This window comes from Microtus pennsylvanicus, chromosome 18, assembly GCF_037038515.1.
Source record: "Microtus pennsylvanicus isolate mMicPen1 chromosome 18, mMicPen1.hap1, whole genome shotgun sequence".
In the NCBI taxonomy this organism is placed as follows: domain Eukaryota; kingdom Metazoa; phylum Chordata; class Mammalia; order Rodentia; family Cricetidae; genus Microtus; species Microtus pennsylvanicus.
The window spans coordinates 26,823,811-26,836,227 of NC_134596.1; the positions used below are offsets into that span (position 1 = coordinate 26,823,811).

General features: G+C 46.3%; 1 protein-coding gene across 5 annotated transcripts in view; it reads right to left on the reverse strand.

Moving 5' to 3' along the window:
* Positions 1-12,417, reverse strand: part of Ntrk3 (neurotrophic receptor tyrosine kinase 3) — a 355,416-nt gene that overhangs the window by 243,944 nt on the left and 99,055 nt on the right. For all 5 annotated transcript variants that reach the window (XM_075952946.1, XM_075952948.1, XM_075952951.1 and 2 more), the window contains exons 5-8: positions 6,493-6,650; positions 5,296-5,438; positions 4,764-4,905; positions 3,971-4,267 (exon numbers count right to left, since the gene is read on the reverse strand). In XM_075952946.1, coding sequence (XP_075809061.1) covers positions 3,971-4,267; positions 4,764-4,905; positions 5,296-5,438; positions 6,493-6,650 — 740 coding nt within the window. The remainder of the gene's footprint in view (positions 1-3,970; positions 4,268-4,763; positions 4,906-5,295; positions 5,439-6,492; positions 6,651-12,417) is intronic.

A 12,417-nucleotide genomic window follows, 5' to 3' on the forward strand; every position in this document is an offset into this window, starting at 1 on the left:
ATGAACTAGCAGGATATGATTAGCTGTTTGCAGGGAATGGGGTGGTTTCTGTGAAGTCCATTTTCAATATCTGTTGCCTGGCTGGATTTTTGTTTCCTGTTCTGTGTAATTGTGGGGAAGATCTGGCTTGGGGGATAATGGAGGAAACGGGGCTTTAGCATAGGCTCTGGAGCATGAAAAGAGAGACGCGCCAGATTAATCAACAGTATCCATTTATTTTATATTTCTCAGAAGGCTCCCATTTATTAAAAAATATTTTTCCAGCAGCCAAATATTTTGGCCAAGTGTCTGAACCCTGTAATCTCAAAATCAGTCTATGATTTTGAGCATAAATCATCAAGTCCTTTGCTGGAGCCAGGCCGCATGCATACATGCAGGCAGCGTGTGAGCTCCAGATCAGGAAGACATGTTTCCTGCTCTCTGCCCTTAGCAGGCATTTATTCAGGGTGCGGGGGGGACAAACAAGCAAATAAAACAATACTAGGAATTGTTCTTCTTCTGATTCCTACCACAAGGGAGGACAAGGATAGAATCAGCAGGATCAGGCCTGGGCAATAGATAGATGCATATGCTTCCTACAGCCCCAGACAATAGCTCTCCAAGAACTCATCACAATTGTGTGCGTGCGTGTGTGTGTGTGTGTGTGTGAGAGAGAGAGAGAGAGAGAGAGAGAGAGAGAGAGAGAGAGAGAGAATACATGTGCACGTGTATATGATTTGTCTATGTGCACAGCCTTGTGTGTGTATGTGGAAGCTAGGTAGCTCACCGATCAGGATCAGTCTGTCATGTCCCTGGCCCCCTGGTGCTAGGGTTACAGCCATGCACAGAGTTCTAGGAATTCAAGCACAGGCCCTTGTGCTTGTAGAGCAAGGGCTGTTACCTGTAGAGCAATTTCTCCAGTCCCTCGCCAAAACATTTAAAAAAAAAAAAAACAAGATCTATTTTTATCAGGCTTATGTATGGGTACCTAGGTGGTCATGGAGGCTGTGAAAGGCCATCAGGTCCTGCCCAGGTGGCTTTGAGACATGTGATGTGAGTGCTGGGCACTGGCCAGGTCCTCTGAGAGAGCAGCAAGAGACTGGAACACCAAGTCCTCTCCAGAGACCCCCCATCACAACTTTTGAGGGAGAAGCAAGTTAAGCAGTTTGTCTGAGGTCACAGCTTACACGCAATTGTATCAACACTTGAACTCTGGTGTCACTGGTCCACGGTCACAACCCTAACCTGCCCTGAGACTACGAACTAGAATTTCCTACCTGGACCAAGAATGTCTACTGGTCTGGAACTCCTGAATTCTTACCATCTCTGCACCCCTGAAACCAGAACAAGTGCCAACAGCAATGAAGTGTTTTCCATGTTCAAGTGCACTGCTAAGCACTTGGTGGACAGAACGAACTTCATTTGCTCGTCAGTGCAACCTAGGGAAGTTGATCATTTGCATCCATGGGCAAAGAAGTGAAGACATGGAGCAGTTGCCACTTTTCACAAAACCCAGAGAGCTGTCCATGTGCTAAGCCCTGGCCTAGCATCCTGGGCTACCTATCTGGAAGAATCTCAGATGGAGCTCGTACCTAAATATGTCCAGCTTCGGAGATCTGGCTCTTAGCTGCAGCACTTGGCTGCTAGGGAGTGAGAGAGATGACATACATCTGATTGTGATAAATAAGACGCCTTTACGCTCTCAGGCCAACAAAGAAGAGTGAGATGCACAGACTGCCTTTGCAGCCAGCACCGAGCTGGCGCAAGGTTGAGCAGAGGGAGTTGTAGGTTATCCCTGCCTGCTCCTCCGAATAATTTACTCCTCTGAACATTGATATCTTGTCGCTTGACATGGTTGGCCCATTGTTTCTACCACTGCCCTTTCATTATCCATCAATTCCTTTAACACAAAGGTTCATAAAACAAGCAAACGTCCCCACAGTGTGGCCCATCCTGAAACACGGACAAGTCTGAGGAAGGGTCTCAGGTGTGCTGCTTTCTTTTTGCAGCTTCTCGGGGAGGGGGGTTCCATCCCCTCTCCTTCTCTCCTCCTGGGCTGAGTTGCCAACAATTGCTAACGGTAACTGATTGCAAAGGAGGGATTGTCAAAGTCACCCGAGGAAGTGAAAATCCATCTCTCCAGAGCTCACCCCAGAGCCTCTGATTCCCGAGAACTAAAGGAGCTTGAGAATTTGAATTTTAACTCATTCCCAGGTGATACTGACTCTGCTTGTCTAGGAACCTTGAAAACCAAGCCCGAGGCGCATCGGCAGCCAACTATGGTGTATCTACCTGTAAGTACAGAGGCCATGTCTACATGGCTGGAGGATACTGGGATACTGTTTTCTCCTGGAAGAAGAGGGGGCAAAAGGAAGGCTACACCCCCAACATCACCAGTTGCTCCTGCTGCCCTGTAACATTTAGAATAATCCCTGGGGGAAGGAGCTCAGAGTGGCTCGCCTCCCTTTGTAATATTCCAGAGCTCTCTCCATGTCCCAAGAGCTTCCCTTTGGAAACAGAAACGTTGCTACACTCAATCCATCATGGAGAAGGGATGCAGATGAGTAATAGGGGCCAAACTAGCTCTTTATGTCAACAACTTTATGGGCCGTGAGAGCAAATTATCTCCATATTCACATGCCACTGATGCCACATTGCAGGCCAGGACTCTTCTTCTAACCAAAGGAGAGCCCACTGTGGTCCATGATGGGAAACATCTTGAGGCTTTTGTGAGCACACGTGGGTGGTGTTGGGAAGGTCAGGGCCTAGGTACTGCTAGGGTCTCAACCATCCGCAGATTCTCAACCTTTTCTGAGAAATGGCTCCATCATTCCCTAGATCTCAGTGACAAACATTTAGGACAATACCCAGCCCCCCATGTCTCCAGTGTCACTTGTGGGGCCCCAGCTCTCCTTTCCTTACATTGAGACAAATAAGCTTCCCAGGCCACTGCCCTGTAGTTATTTGTAACTATGAATTTGCGTTCCTCCAGACAGATGTTGCATGGTCCCCATTTTGAAAGTGTGTGATATCGGCCCCTATACTACCCTTTGTCCCTTTAGAACCTCTCATTTCTGAGAACTGAAGATCAGGAAGTCACCTATCCTGACCCAGCATACATTGCAAAAGTCAGCAAAGAAACACAGCCACATGGGCAGAAATGTTATCAGCTGTATAACCCACCAAGAAATGTTACAACCAGCCACTTCCTTTAAGGCCTTTCAGACTTCTCTTGCTCTCTAACTTCAGGAAAGAGTTTGGACAGGCTGAGAGGGGCAGAATCACCTCACTGGGTTCAGAGATCTTCCCTTACTACAACTCTTAGCTCTAGCCAGGGTGACATTTGCACCGTCAGCGTCTGATAACATCATCTACCTCCCCACTAAGTCACCATAGAACAAGAGCAGAAAAGAGCCCAGGCCTGGAGGCCAGTTCCAAGGCAAGCCTTACTGCTAAATAGCTTGGCTGAGGTTTGAGACAGCAGTCTGTTAAACGTGAGGTTGACTTGGACCAACTCTAAAGTGCACTGCAGTGGAGAGTCACTGAGTTATTATCATATACAGGCTTACATCTTAACTCATTCAAAACTCATGAAATTCCCAGCAGAGCAATGTGCTCACACTTGTGTCTGTTTCACAGATGAGGAAGTTGAAGCTTCATAGAAGTGCACTGGAGAGTCCAGTATACCACGCTCGGGTAAGTAAAATACCGGCTCAGGATTCTGTACCACATCATCCATCTCTAATGTATCCCTTATTTACCAACTATAATACAGGACATCTTTATATGAACAGCAGGGTTTTTTGAAGGGAATCCTGGAGGTTGCTCTGGTAGTCATGGAAGACTATCCTGGCTAGTACAACATACAGATGCTGGCCGTCCCTGTCCCAATGTGAGATCAATTATGTAGGTGACTGTGATTATCAGTGCTATCTCTTCTTTCATACTACACAACCCCCCAGCTCCTAGAAGAAATGTGCACAGGCCTCACCTGGAAAGGGCTCCTTCAGGAAGTGGCCATTGATGGTCTGGTTGGCTGTGCCCAGGGCATTCTTAGCAATGAGGGTGTAGTTGCCATTGTTGTAGTGGGTGGGCTTGTTGAAGAGCAGGCAGCCCTCGGAGACCTCACCCTCCTGGTAGTAGTCCATGTGAATGATCTTGGACTCCCTCAGGGGCTGCCCATTGTACAGCCAGTGCAGCGTGGGGGTTGGGTTGCCACGCACCACAAACTCAATGCAATGCTCCAGGCGTACCTCGGGCTCCACCAGGCTCACCACGCGGGGAGGGTCTGTGGGGAAAAGCAAGCTGATCTCGGGGACACGGAGTCTCCTACGGACCGAAGAGACCTTCTAGGAAGCAGGATGGGGATCCCACTTCTCACCCTGCCCTGAGACAGTTGGGTGAAGCAGAGCTCCCACCACCAGCCAATAGAAGGGAAGAACCACGTGTCTTTAGCTAAGCTCAGGGCATCTATCTTAGCGGAGCTTCCCTTCTGAGTCCTTTCAGGGATGCCAAAAATAGAATGGACCAACTTAAGAGATTCTGGAAAACGGAACTGAATTGCGGAGGTATACCATCCACTGAGGGACAAGGAACTTCTTTCTTGTTTTTTTGTTTTTTGGTTTTTTCCCAAGAGCTTATTTTTCAGTTTTGCCTTAGGACGGCCTTTCTGCCCTTGTTGAAAGGCCAGGGTCGGAGCCTCTAGATCAGCTCTAGCCATGGACCTGCCCCTTTCCCAGCCTCCTCCTGCTACCTCTCTGGCGTCCATGATGGCATACACTTACAGTAGACGGTGAGAGCAACGCTGGCATTGCTCATGCCCACCACGTTCTCCGCAATGCATGTCAGGGTGAAGCCGTTGTCCTCGCTTGTCACGTTCACCAGGGTCAAGTTGATGGCATGTACATTAGTCCAGTTCAGATTGGTCTGAAAATCCCAATCAGAAGATAGTCGCCAAACCATTTGTACAAAGATGGCTTCCTTTCCTAACCCCTAATACCTCCGGAAACCAAGGAAAAGGCAAATGAAGTCTAGCTAGTGAAATCACACAGACCATGCTCCGGATCTTTGTAATTCAGTTGATCCTCATATGAATATTGGGTGGTAAATGGCAAAGTTGGTCTTTTTTGCAAAAGAAGAAACCAAACCACAGAGAGTTGAGCACCATAGCAACAATCGAAATGACAAGAAATCATGCCATCTAGATACAATCTGAGTCTGCATGGTTCTTCCCAGAGGGACAGGATCCCAGTTTCCCCTTCTTCTTTATAATGCTCGGTCCCTAACTCTTAACGTGCCTGGCCAGAGGATACCTACCTGGTGGGTGTTGATGGACTGCAGCCCAGTGACTATCCAGTCCACATCAGGCAAGGGGGAACCAGAGCCATTGCAAGTGATCACAGCATTGTCTCCTTCTCGGACGGTCAGGTTGACGTGGCTCACGCTGATCTCAGGGAGATCTGGGAGGACAGGGAGGACAGGGAGGTAAGAAGCCAGAAAATGGTATACAGAGCTCTGCCTCTGGGCACTTCTGGTCTTGCCCTGTGGCAACTCTAGTACAACTTGCTTGAACTCATGTGATGGTTGTAACCTTGTGGTGGCTACTACCAATTTGACAGGCTCAAAGATCACCTAGAGACGCTGCTGAGCATGCCTGAGGGAATATCTAGGTTAGGTTAACTGAGGTGGGAAGACGCCATACTGTGGGCTGTGGCCTGAACTGAATAAAAAGGCAGAAGCAAGCTGAGTGCCCTCATTCATCTCTCTCTCTCTGCTTCCCGACTACGGGCACAAAGTGGCCAACTGCCTCAAATTCCCCTCACACAGCCATGACTTCCTCATCGTGGTGGGCTGTACCCTGAAACTATGGGCCAAAATAAACTCTTCCCTCTCTAAATTGCTTTCGCTGGATCGACGTGAAAAGTAAGGACTCTAAGCTCCAGCTGATTGGCAGCCCCTCCTGAACTCAGTTCAGACCTCAGAACTGAGACACACGCAGTGGGATGCTCCTACATCGCGGCTGTAAGTGGTGCACCTGTTCACGGGATGCCGTTCTAGCAACCAAGCCTACAGCTTCAATGTTTGGGGTACTAAGTCTCAGCAGCTGGTGTGTGACAGGTTTTCATGGGCGCTAGAAATTCCATCCTTTAGCGTCTGGCTGGGCTTAGAAGCTGATCCTCTAGAAAACAGCCTGGAAGCTCCTTGTACAGGAATGATAGCGCCTGCACACTAAGACATGCTCCTTCATGTTTGATTGACAGGCTACTCTGAGAGAAAGGGAACCTTATCTGCTGCGAATGGCACATGACTTCTTTCAGCATTCCTACTCCAAGACTAGCCTTCCCATGGCTGGCTCAAGATAGGATGACCAAGAAGGGGAAATGTCGGTCTGGTCTGCGCTCACTGCTGAGGACAAGGCAGGAGAGGGCTGGGAAGGAGACCCTGACAGGCCCAGCCAGTTCTCTGGGGAGTGCGGGATGCTGGCCAGATGAGGCAGGGCTGCGGCTCACTCACCGCACTGACTGATGTTCATGCGGAAGAGAGGGAGTTGGGAGCCATCGGCACTGATGCAGTAAAGACTCTGGCTGTCCAGCCGGGCCTCCCCCTGCTCCTGCCACAGCTGCATCCAGCGGATGTCGCAGCTGCAGTTGAAGAAGTTCTGCTCCAGTCTCCTGTGGGTAAGAAGAGAGGGGAAGGAATCCCTGAACGGTGGATGACCCAGCTCCCTCCCAAGGCTGAGGCCAGAGGGCCCCGGCTGCTCCTCCATGAAATGAGCCAGACTCGGATAGACAATACCATGTTTCCTCTCATCCATTGGTCATAGACTTCATTTAAATGCATAAAACCATGAGAGAGACAGACAGAGATAGACTTGAAAGTAGAAGGGAAACTGGAGGGAGGAAAAAAGGAAGGAGGGAGGAAAAGGAGGGGAAGGAAGGAAAGAGGAGAAAAGGGAGGGGAAGGGAAGGGAAAGGGAAGAAGAGAAGAAGGGGAAGGAAGAAGGGGAGGGAGGGAAGGAAGGGCGAGGGAGAGGGAGAAGGAGGGGAGTAAGAAACTAGCTGGGGGAACAGGAGAAAGAGAAGGCATCTGGGAATAAATATGGCCACTCACATGTTACACTTGAAATAAATTATCTTAATGGAACCCACCACTATGTACAACAAATATATACCAATAAAATAATTTAAAAAGTAATAAAGGAAGGGGCTGGGGAGGTAGCTTAGCTGGTAAAGTGCTTGACATTCAAGCATGAGGATGGAAGTTGTGGACCCAGCACCTATAAAAATGTTGTGAATGCCAGGAGGGCATGGTGGCCAAACTGCAATTCCAGCACTCGGGAGGCAGAGACACCGATTCCGGAACAAACTCCCTAGTCAGAAGAGCTGGCATTGGTGAGCTCCGGATTCGACCAAGGAAACCAGGCAACAGCAGCCTCCGTACTCCACATGCGGGTGCCCACACTTCCTCACACACGCTGATGCCCACATACGTACACATACTCATGACGCCCTCTCTCTCTCATACACACACACGCACACACACATGCACACACGCGTGCGCGCGCACACACACAAATAATAAAATAAAAATAGTAACAGTAAAGGAAAATAGATTAAGTAAGGTCGCAAAAGATGCAATAAAAAACAACAAATAATGAATAAATAGCATTAAGTCCATTCACTTAGTTTCAAAAGTAATCATTTTACAGAGAATACAATTTTTACCCCATGTAAATCACTGGACACAGAGACCCTTTTACGTGTGTTAAGCTGAGATGCTCAACCTCTTAAAGCTTCCCCATGCCTTTCCATTTCGTTGCAATTAAAAGCCCTTTGAAGCCTGGGTTTCTCTGTCACCTTCCTGATGTCATCTGCTCCTCATGATCAGCAAAGCCATACTCTATCTATACTTCTCCATCATCCAAGAATGTCACCTCCGCCTCATCCCTACCCCTATCCAGCCACGCCACCTCCTGCCCAACACCTGTCCCTGTCCAGCCACGCTGATCTATATACGTAGAAGCTCACTGATGTGACCAGTTTGGACCTGCTTTGGGGCTTCTGCCCTTGCTGTCTTATCTGTCAGCCAAGCTCTCTCCCAACATATCTGCAAGACTGGTTCCCCTCACTTCATTAAGAAACTGTAGGGCATTCCCTGACCACCATTATATCAAAGCTACCACAGCCCTGTCCTAATAATGTCCAGCCCCTCGCCGGCTGCATTTACCTGTCTATGATTTATTACTATTTCATAACACTTTAAATATTCATATTAGTTTGTTTCTCTGTCTTCCCAGATAAAAAATTAAGCTCCACTGAGGCCGGAGATATAACCCATTTCGTGCACCACTGTAATCACAGTACCTAAAATGGATCCCCAGACACATTTTCACTGGGGGAGTAGGTAGTTAGTGATTTCCAAGACATATCCCAAGCCCATCTTGGGACCAGCTTTATCCCTTCATGAATTCAATGATTCCTTAATGAGCACCTGTTCCGTATCTGGCCGTGGTTGAATGCTGTTAATAGAGAGATGAATAAGGCAGACCTTGTCCTCTGGGAGCATTCAGCCCAGGGAAGAAGAATGGCTCATAGGGAAAGAGTCAAGTCCCGAGCCCTTGTTCTCCGCAGAGTCTCCTTGCGCCTTAGAACAAGGCAGGTGCCTCCTCTATTGGGTTATTAGGAGAGTGATGGACAGTGCTAATCAATCCCCCAAACTCTCAAAGCACACAGGCTGAATCTGAATGCCAGGGCCATTAGGGGAACATGATTCTCTCTCTGGGCTATTGAGGGGATCGATCCGTTGGCACCTGGAGGAAAGGCACTTGGGTCACTGAATATTTTTTAAGCACGGGGTATTTTTGACAACTGGCAAATTCTAAAATAGTTAAGCACGCGTCAGCACTTGTCAGCTCGCAGGAAAAGGGTGGCGGGTGGAGGGGGCAGAGAGAGGAACTCAGTTCCTGGTGACGAGGACAGCACAGGTATCATGTACAGCCAGCCACACAGCTTATCATCCTCTTAGCCTGGTGAGCATCCATGACTTCTCATTCTTCAGGGTCTTTTGAAAAAGGAAAGGGAAAAGGCCCAGCCGTTGCCGGGAACCTGCTTCTCACAGCAGTCTTAAGAGGCAGACAGTACCGTCCCCACACAAACAAGAAGGTCCATCTAATAATGTGGACTGAAGGGTGGAATGGCCAATCCTCTCTGTCAACTTGACGGCGGGATTTATAAACACCACGGAGACATTGGATGTAGAGGAGCAGAAACGAGAAGGGGACACCTGCCCTGAATGTGGTGGACTGAGAGAACGCGAACTGAGTTAAAATGGGAACGCATCCATCACTTGTCTCCTTTCTAACTGTGGGCACAACGTGACCGGCCATCTTGTGCTCCTATCGTGGTAACGCCCCACCGTGATGGAATTTACCATCAAACCACTATGAGCCCATATAAACTCCTCTTTAAGGTGCTCTCGTCGGTTATTTGACCACATCAATGGGAAAAATAACTAACAGGAGGAGTTAGGATACACACTCCACGCTCCAGCCGTCACAAAACCTTCTGTATATTTCCCATCGTCTCTTCCCTGGGCCAATGCTGCAGAGCCCAAGGGCCCACCCACAGGACTCCCCTGACTTCCAGGGCTCCTGCCAAGAAGACTAAGAGGAGAGGTAGAGGGAAGCAATCAACGAAAGCAAAGGTCAGCAGAGCACAGAGGTCATATTCAGGAAGCACCTGAGGTGGAAATAGAAGTCAGTGGTAGAGGAGCTTTACCAGCCCCATTGGGGAGTTTGGAGTTTGTCCACAGAGAGGTGAAGAAACCACTAGGCCATCAGTTAATGATGTTTTATAAGCACAGAGTCGCCATGTACAGCTGTGTAGTTTGTGCATTTCTCGAAGAATCCAGACAACGCAATGCTAGAATTCAGACCCAGTGCTCTGGAGTGAGGCTACACCACTCCTGAGGGACTATCTTCTCTAACTCACGAACATGGGTATCAGCTAGGCTGGCTGGTAAGGCCTGTATTCCTGAACTTCTGTTCTCCTGACAGAACACATTTAAACTTTTCCTGCATGTCTCCGATAGCGTTTGGGCATGTGGGTTTTATCTCTCATTACTTAACAATTTTAGAAATTGAAACAGCCATTTTGACAGGTGAGATGAAATCTCAACGTTGTTTTAATTTTTATTTCCCTGATTGCTAAGGATGAAAAACAACTTTTGAGATATTTATTAGCCATTATTTTCTTCTGTTGAAAATCTGTTCAGATTCACAGCCCATTTTTAATTGGGTTATTTATCTTCTTGACTGTGTTGTTTTTAAATTGTGTTCTTTGTATATGGTAGATACAAATCCTCTGACAGATATATAGACAGATATGTAGCTGGCAAAGATTATCTCCCACTCTATGGGTTCCTTCTTTGCTTGATTGATTCTTTCTTTGTCTACACAGAAGGTTTGGAAGGGGTGTTATGAGAGCCTATTGTTAACTGTTGGCCTTAATTCCAAGACTAACTAATGGAGTCCAAAAAAATAAAAGGAAGAGAGAAATAAAGAGAGAGAGAGGAAAGGAAGAAAGGAAGGAAGGAAGGAAGGAAGGAAGGAAGGAAGGAAGGAAGGAAGGAAGGAAGGAAGGAAGGAAACCTATATCCTGTAGGGTTCTACCTAATTTTTTTCTAGCAGCTTTAACATTTCAGGTTTCAAATCTCATGTCTCTGATCCTCTTGGAGATGATATTTCTGCAGGGCAGTGAGTTAGGGTATAAATTCATTTCATTGCAGGTGGACTGGATGTTTTCCCAGTACCATTTGTTAAAGATGCTGTATTTTCTCCAATGTATGTTTTGGGGCTCTTTGTCAAATATCAGATGAATATAGCTATGATTATTCATATTTGAGTCATCTATTTTCCTTTATTAATCTACATGTGTGTTTTAATTGCAGCACCATGTTGTTTTTATTACTATAGTTCTATAATGTACCTTGTAATTTGCAATAGCCACCCCTTCAGTGTTGTTCTTCTTGTTCAGAATAGCTTTGGCTATCCAGGACCTTTTCTGAGTTCATGTAAATTTTAGAGCTTTTTTTCTATTCTTGTGAAGAATGCTATTGGTATTGACTTGGGATTGCACAGAGACTGTACACTGCTTATGGTAAGAGGCTTATTTTCATAATAATAACTTTACTGAGCCACGATCACTGGGTACTTTTCCATTTTCTAGTATCTTCTCATCTCTTTGGAAACTGGAAGTTTTCATTGAAGAGTTATTTCACCTCCTTGGTTGGGTTAAATTCAAGACATTTTGCTGTCTGAGAATATTGCAAATTTGAATGCGTTATGACCTTTTTCTCAGCATATATATTGTTGGTATATAGAAAGGCTACTGATTTTTATAAGTTGATTTTCAATATTGTCCCTTTGCTGAAATTATTTTTGTTGCAAATTGAAGTTTCCTGGTTTTGGGGACCTATTATATAGATCATATCATCTGCAAATAGGGATCATTCTTCTTTTACTATTTGTATCCCTTTAATTTCTTCCTTTTGCCTTATTACTCCAGCTAGTGCTCTGAGTACTCTATTGGACGGGAGTAGGGAGAGAGGGCAGTCCTCTTATTCTTGATTTAGATGGGACTGTTCCATGTTTTTCTTCATTTAGGAAAATGCTACCTGTGCACTTTTCATGTATACCGTTTATTGTGCTGAGGAACATTCTTTCCAGATCTACTCTCTCCAGGACTTTTATCATGAAAGCACATTAAATTTTGTCAAAGGCTTTTTCTGCATTTGGCATGACCATGTGATTTTCGGGGGGCGGGGAGTCTCACTGTGGTGAGGAAGTCAGAATGGCTAAAATCAATGAAACAATTGCCAACAAATACTAATGGGCATAGAGAAAAGGGAATTCTCATTTACTGTTGATGGGATGAAAGCTGGTAACACCGCTCCAAAAAATCAGTATAGGGAATCATCAGAAAGCTAAAAAATAATTCACCCTATGACCCAACTGTCCTTGGCTTATGCCCAAAGGATCTGACATCCTACTCCACAGACACTTGCTCAGTCATGTTCAAAGCTGCTCTATTAACAATAGCTAAAAAATGGAAATAGCCTAAATGTCTTTCAAATGAGAGATGGATAATGAAAATATGATATACAAACACAATCATGATAGTATTCAGCTGCAAAGATAAATGAAAATAGCAAGCAAAATGATGAATCTACAAAAGAATGATATTGAATGAAGTGACCTAGATCCAGAAAGACAAAGGCCACATGGTCTTCCTCGTCTGTACTTCCTAGCATCAAATCTTCAGATATGAGGATACAACATGGAGTAACTAAAGAAATCAGGAAAGCATAAAAAGACAGATAGCAGGAGGGGAAGAGTTTAAGGAGGAGTAACAGCATAGAGGGGATATGAAAAGGGACCTG